The sequence below is a fragment of the Palaemon carinicauda genome, chromosome 12 (assembly GCF_036898095.1).
Source record: "Palaemon carinicauda isolate YSFRI2023 chromosome 12, ASM3689809v2, whole genome shotgun sequence".
Taxonomy (NCBI): domain Eukaryota; kingdom Metazoa; phylum Arthropoda; class Malacostraca; order Decapoda; family Palaemonidae; genus Palaemon; species Palaemon carinicauda.
The window spans coordinates 67808500-67814706 of record NC_090736.1 but is presented as its reverse complement, the minus strand read 5'-3'; the positions used below and the strand labels follow the sequence as shown (position 1 = coordinate 67814706).

General features: G+C 37.4%; 1 protein-coding gene across 1 annotated transcript in view; it reads right to left on the bottom strand.

Annotated features, from left to right (window-relative positions):
• Positions 1-5963, bottom strand: part of LOC137650869 (neuronal acetylcholine receptor subunit alpha-9-like) — a 198103-nt gene extending 192140 nt beyond the window's left edge. The window contains exons 1-2 of the mRNA XM_068384024.1: positions 5902-5963; positions 4072-4260 (exon numbers count right to left, since the gene is read on the bottom strand). Coding sequence (XP_068240125.1) covers positions 4072-4260; positions 5902-5963 — 251 coding nt within the window. The remainder of the gene's footprint in view (positions 1-4071; positions 4261-5901) is intronic.
• Between the last annotated feature and the right edge of the window lie 244 nt (positions 5964-6207).

Genomic DNA, 6207 nt, shown 5'->3' with positions numbered 1-6207 from the left:
AACCTGAAGACTTATCTTTTTAGAAAGTGTTATAATAGTGACCTGAAAACTATTAAGCCTGAATACAAATGCTAGCGAAATAACTGATAACGATACAGAGCAAAATATTAACTGGAAAGAAATTATTTTTTCACACACCAAGGCCCGCCTGGACAGACCTTTAGTGTTTGGTGGAGGGCGAGAAATAAACCCGTAGAAGTAAAAGTAAGTAATAGAATTTTTTCGCGTTACGAAGTATAGCGAAAAATAATTGTCCTAACGACATGTAAGCAGATCTTAAGTGTCTTGTTACTTAAGTTCAGTTGTTATGTAGGCAGTGGCCAATGAGAATTTAGTGTTGGGTGAAACTTATTCGATGTTTGAAGAGGTATTTAGTAAGTGGTCACTTTCTAGCGCACGCTAGCCAGAGCAAGTCGAATTTATTAGCCAGGACGCCAGGCAGGGTCAAATACAGCTTCAGATGTGAATAGTGTTTTCACGCTAGCAATCAGAATTCTGAAACCGTTTCAAGAAGTGATGGATAATCTATTATCCAATTTCCAGCAGAATATTCAACAAGTATCTGCACCTCGTAAATGTATGATGGAAAACCGTTTGAATGAGCATCGTGTTATTTTGAGGAAACTGATACGAAAATGTTAGCATTAGATGCGATTGTTTATCAACTTGGAGGACAAGGAACATCTAAAACTGCTGCAGAAACGAGTTAGTACGCAAAGAGCAGCATCGCCGAAAGTGTCAAGCTAGTTAAAGATCGAGGGAAAGTGTGGATTCATATCAACTTGATGGAAGAGGTCTAGAGCTCAATAAAGGCCGAGAGTTGACACTGGAGCCGGGTATGTACCAAGAAAGACGTCGAAAGATAAGTGAAAATATAGCTGTTTTTATTTTGTATACTTAGCAGTTGGTACAAGGAAATTGGAACATTGTGTTTATTTTATTTCATTGTTTTTAATCGCCTGTTGGTTGTTGTTGTTCACAATACATTGAACAGAATTAGATTGGGTCCGGTAAGATAGTCATTGACGTCTAAAAGGGCGGTCACAAAATTCCATTTCAAAACCGGGTAAATGTGTAGGAGAGCTCCGCGGAAGATCTTGAAGAATTTAAACACCTACAATTCACTATTATATCATATAGAACGCTTATATAATAGTCAATATATGAGCAGCTTCTATTTAACGAAGATATTCGTGTGTATAGTTATGTTTCACTTGGATTTTTTCTAAGTGTTTGTTTTTGTTTACTGTGTGATGTCTTGGCTAAAATGAGCTGTTTCACCGCCTTACTGCGTATGGCAAACTAGTTCTCAATGCTATTCTAACCAATAACAGGTGTTTTCTTGACGTCACACTGTTTGAAAACCGATCATGGCGGTTTTTACAAATCTAGCCAATGCTGACACTTATTACTTCACTTATCCCTGCTATTTTTCCACCAGTTACCACAGTTTACGTGAAGTTCCGCGGAGGAATATTTTTGCACGTCTCGGATCTCCCTTCAAACTGAAAAGCTCATTTTGCCGTGAAGTATGGAGCAATTAGCAGGACCTTCATCCCGTTCCGACTGTGTCACTTGTGACAATTGCTTTATTTCTTATGGGGATTTTTGTGTACATTATTCAGGGAAAGTTAATTTGCTAATTGCATTTGCTCAACGTCATGGTTTGATTTTGGCAGAGAAAAAGTGCCCTAATTGTGAAAATGTGTGCCGTATAGATTACAACAAATTAGCATTCCGGTGTGATCGTAGTGTGGTTACTCGTGGGAAAAGGAAGAGGAGGTGCAATTTTTTCGTGTCTTGTTTCAAAGGTAAGTTAGATATTGAGACTAATTTGAAGTTTGTGTTCCTTTTTTTGCAAAAGGCGTTTTCATTTGAATTTGTTTCGTTTGAACTGAAACTCAATGTGGCCTTAAGGGGGGGTCGCAGGGGGGGCGGAGCCCCCCCCCCTGGTAGGCCTAGGTAGGGGTACAGGGCCCCATAGGCTAGGTTAGGTGGGTGTCTTAGGTTCGGTGGTGCCCTGAAAATTACTGTGGCCTTAAGGGGGGGTCGCAGGGGGGCAGAGCCGCCCCCCCCCCTGGTAGGCCTAGGTAGGGGTACATGGCCCCCAGGGTAGGGTAGGTAGTTGTATTAGGTTCGATAGTGCCCCGAAAAATCACTTTTCTCCTCCTCCCCCCACCCAAAAACCCCGCTTCCCACTGGGGTCCCCCATAATTGTAGTAGTAGGTTTATGCTTACATTTTCTGTGTAAGAGTTAGGTGGTTGTAGGAGGATTATCTCACAGTTTCAAGGTAACTGTAGCTCTAATTTACTGTTTTCTTTCGTTTTCTACTTTTAGAAACTTTTAAATCGAGCGCGGAGCTCTCCTACACATTTACCCAAAACCGTTACTGTGGTTGTTGGATTGGGTAACAATAGGTCAGAAACGGACAAATCAGAATTTATTAAAAGAGAATGGGTAACACTGGTATCAGAAAAACTAAGAAATAATTCCTTTGACGGTGACCAAGAATGGAAATGGTAAGCAAAGGCTGGTTTTTTATTACAAACTTTTTAAGGATTTAATCAGTCTACAGTCTGCTTATCGCATAGAAATCTATTAAAACGTTGCCAATATCTTTTTCATTGGGGAAAATTTTAAAAAGTTTTTATAATGGATTATCTTTAGATATTTTTGAAAGCGGCGGTACATCTTTACTAAAGTTCTTAAGTCTGTTAGATATTGGAGATCTATGGAAGTGAAAATTTAAGTAATTTTAGATGATAGCATAGCTGCGGATGGTTGTTTTGAAGGGGCATTGGATGCTAGCTATTTACTTTAAAAGCTTCAAGATTTGGATTTATTTACAAGAAAGTATAATTGGTTTTCAGACTCTAAATTATATTTGGAAAGGTTTACAGTGGACGAATACTGAAGGCAAATTTCGTAACTACAGTATTAGGATAAACTATGTCGTTAAAGACCTTGTTTAGATGCCAAACCTTCTGAATTAACAAAAACGTTATTTTAACGAATATCTTTGGGACAGAATTGTCTGTTACATAATTTCCACGAAATTTGTCGTGAGAGGTATTGTTAAAATGAAAACAATAAAGTATTTCTGTATTTTTACATATTGAGCAAAGCTAGTTGGGAACTTAATGGGGAAATATCAGATGCTCTACTTGAGATCACGTTTTGACGCAGAAATTCATTCTTTTTATTTTGGTCCTTACTTTAACTATATACTTGCATCAGACTTATTTAACCTATTACTAGGGTCAACCGGCACGGTGCGCTATAATGCAATTTAATGTTTTATTATGTTTATACCTGTAGAGAATGCGGAGTGAAGTGAGGACAAGTAGGTGAAGGATAGAGTGGCTATTTGGTGAGGCACCAAGGGGCCCTGGTCTCCCCGCCACCTACAGGGAACTACCAACAACTCATTATAATTTTAACAGCAGAGTTGCAGATTTACTAAAATCATATTTGTGTGAAAGAACTGGTTTGTATAGTTAGGAAAAATAAAAGTTAAAATTTGTATACTTCAAGAATCTCCCCCATCTGTCGCCTTTCAGAAGATAAATAGCATGGACGAAATTTATGCAAACCCAATTCTCAAGAATGACCATACATTCAGACAACATATCCAATTTGATATAGGTTCATGACAGGTAGGCAATCTCTTGGTAGGGCCTAGCTTAACATCTTCATGCTTGGGTAGTTAGGAGGTTGACAGGAGTCCTCACTTTTGCTTCTGTGCTGGACCAAAATGACTTGACATTTCTCAGCTTTGGTTTTAGGGACTTTGGCCCTCCTAAGGATAAGTCTCCTATTAAAGGACAATGGTTTTATTTTTGTGTGAACGAATCACAGGGTTAAAAAGTATATACCGTAGTTTGTTCGGCGTAAATACAAACCCTCCACTATTTATAGATATATTATTTTCGGTGTAGCTGCAAGACGAGGCAAGATAATTTTTAGTGAGGGATAACTACGTCATCCGCTAGTTAGCGGGTGGGGATGGGGTAGACCAAGGCCAATATATTGGCCTTGGGGTAGACCAGCTACCCCCCGCTCACTCACACCTCTCAGTCTCGGCTGAGTAACCACTTTGCTTTTTGGTTTGGTAGAATGCTGACATATTGTCGCTCTTTCCCGCTTTTGACTTGACTTGATTAACTTTTTCTTTGCAAATCGTGTGTGCGACTGGAGGCCCGGTATGCTTACTTGACTTGGTCCCGAGGACTTGCTTGTTTGGAGCTTCACTTATTGAACTGTTTGGGAAAGGGTCGTTTCCACAATATGTATTCTTCATCTCTCTCATAACCTTTAACAAGTCGCACATATTTATTTCCTTAAATTTTATTAACTTCTTACCCTCCTTCACTGGCATAACTGACTGTCCTTCCAAGTGATTTTGGGGGAAACCTCTATAAATGTTATCAATTTTTTCATTGAGAAATATAGCAAATTTCTCTGCACAAACATTATCAGGCAAGACATATTTTTTCTTTTATCCCATCAAATCATCTAGGTTTTTGTGAAAGTCCCTCATGTTATTAGTTTTTTTTACTTTTGTCGTTGTAGAATTTTTTTTTTTCTAACAGGATGTTTAATATTTCCGATCCTGAACCTGTCTTGGACGTGAAAAAGTTCTCTAGTTTCACTTTCCTTTTCGGTGTTAAGGTTAAAGTGTGCAAGTTTATTGTTCTTGTTAAGAATGTTAATGAAGATCTTGTTGAGAAGGCTACCAATTATCTTCTTAAGCTAATGCATTCAGAAAATTTTTCAAGGGAATTAGCGTACTTAAAATTACCTTCTGCTTTTCATGAAACTCCTAAGTTGGTTTCCAAGCTAAATCTGTTTCTTGACAAAAGAATGTGATTAGATCCAAGGGTAGGATTGAGAAAAATATTGATCTGAAGTATGATGTTAATCCTTTCGTTGTGGCTAACAATCACCACTTGACCAAACTCCTCATTGTCACAAATCAATATATCTGCGTATATATTTATATATCAGCCCTGTATTATATTGATGTATAAGGATTTTGTATATCATCATAAGCATTTTATTTTTGTTTATTGTTATAATTACTGTTTATACACGGTCTTATTCTACAGTTTATTTCTGCGTATATATTTATATATCAGCCCTGTATTATATTGATGTATAATGATTTTTGTATATCATATTAAGCATTTTATTTCGTTTGTTATAATTACTGTTTATACACGGTCTTATTCTATCGTTTTTCATGTTAAAGTAGTTAAACTGTTATTTACTGAAAATAATGAGAGTAAAACTTGTGCGCTTGTTCTATTGTTACTAGCTAACGGTAGTTTCTTTATTTTAATTTGTAATATGTACATTAAGTCCTTCACAACAGATGTCACCCCGCTATTCATGAATACATATTTATTGTTATAGAATTTGTGCTTTTACGGAGTCTTTGGAAACAACCGATGGTGCTTCTAACGCACGTGTTATAAAGGGATTTCTCTCTCTCCCAGTTTAAGACTGGAAGTGCGAGGGGGTTATTATTATTATACTGTGAACTATTATAGTACTTGAGAAGTTTTGCTCAATAGAGCGTGTTTGAGCAGTGTATGCTGCGGTTTGTGATTTATATATTGAAATGTTAATAAAGGCTATACTAGAATAGCGAAACTAAGCAGAATAGTCTTATTTTATTTTCACACCTGCCAATTACTGAACCTGAGTTGTGAGACTCATATATTATGCCCATTGCCAAAGTATGCACATTGGATTACAATCCACTCTTGATTATCTAAGAATCCATGGGTTGTGGATAATTAAAGCTAGACAGGCTGTATCTTTAGTTATTTCTGATTGTATAGTTTGTAAAAGATACAATGCACGTTCACAAAGATATCCTGGTCCTGCCATTTTACCTTCTGCTAGAGTTAAGTTGAGTGTGCCATTCGCTCACACGGGTGTTGATTTCACCGGTCATTACTATCTAAGAGACGGCCAAGGGGGAAAAGTTAAAGTTTACATTCTTATTTTTACCTGCTTTAACACTCGAGCTATTCATCTTGAAGCAGTAAGCAGCATGACGACGGCTGAATTTATTTTGGCTTTCATTAGATTTGTTAATAGATAAGGAATCCCTCCTGCTGTCTATTCAGACAATGCCAAATCGTTTCTACAAGCTGGTAGTATTATTCAAAATCTTTTGTCATCCTTTGAGTTTGAAG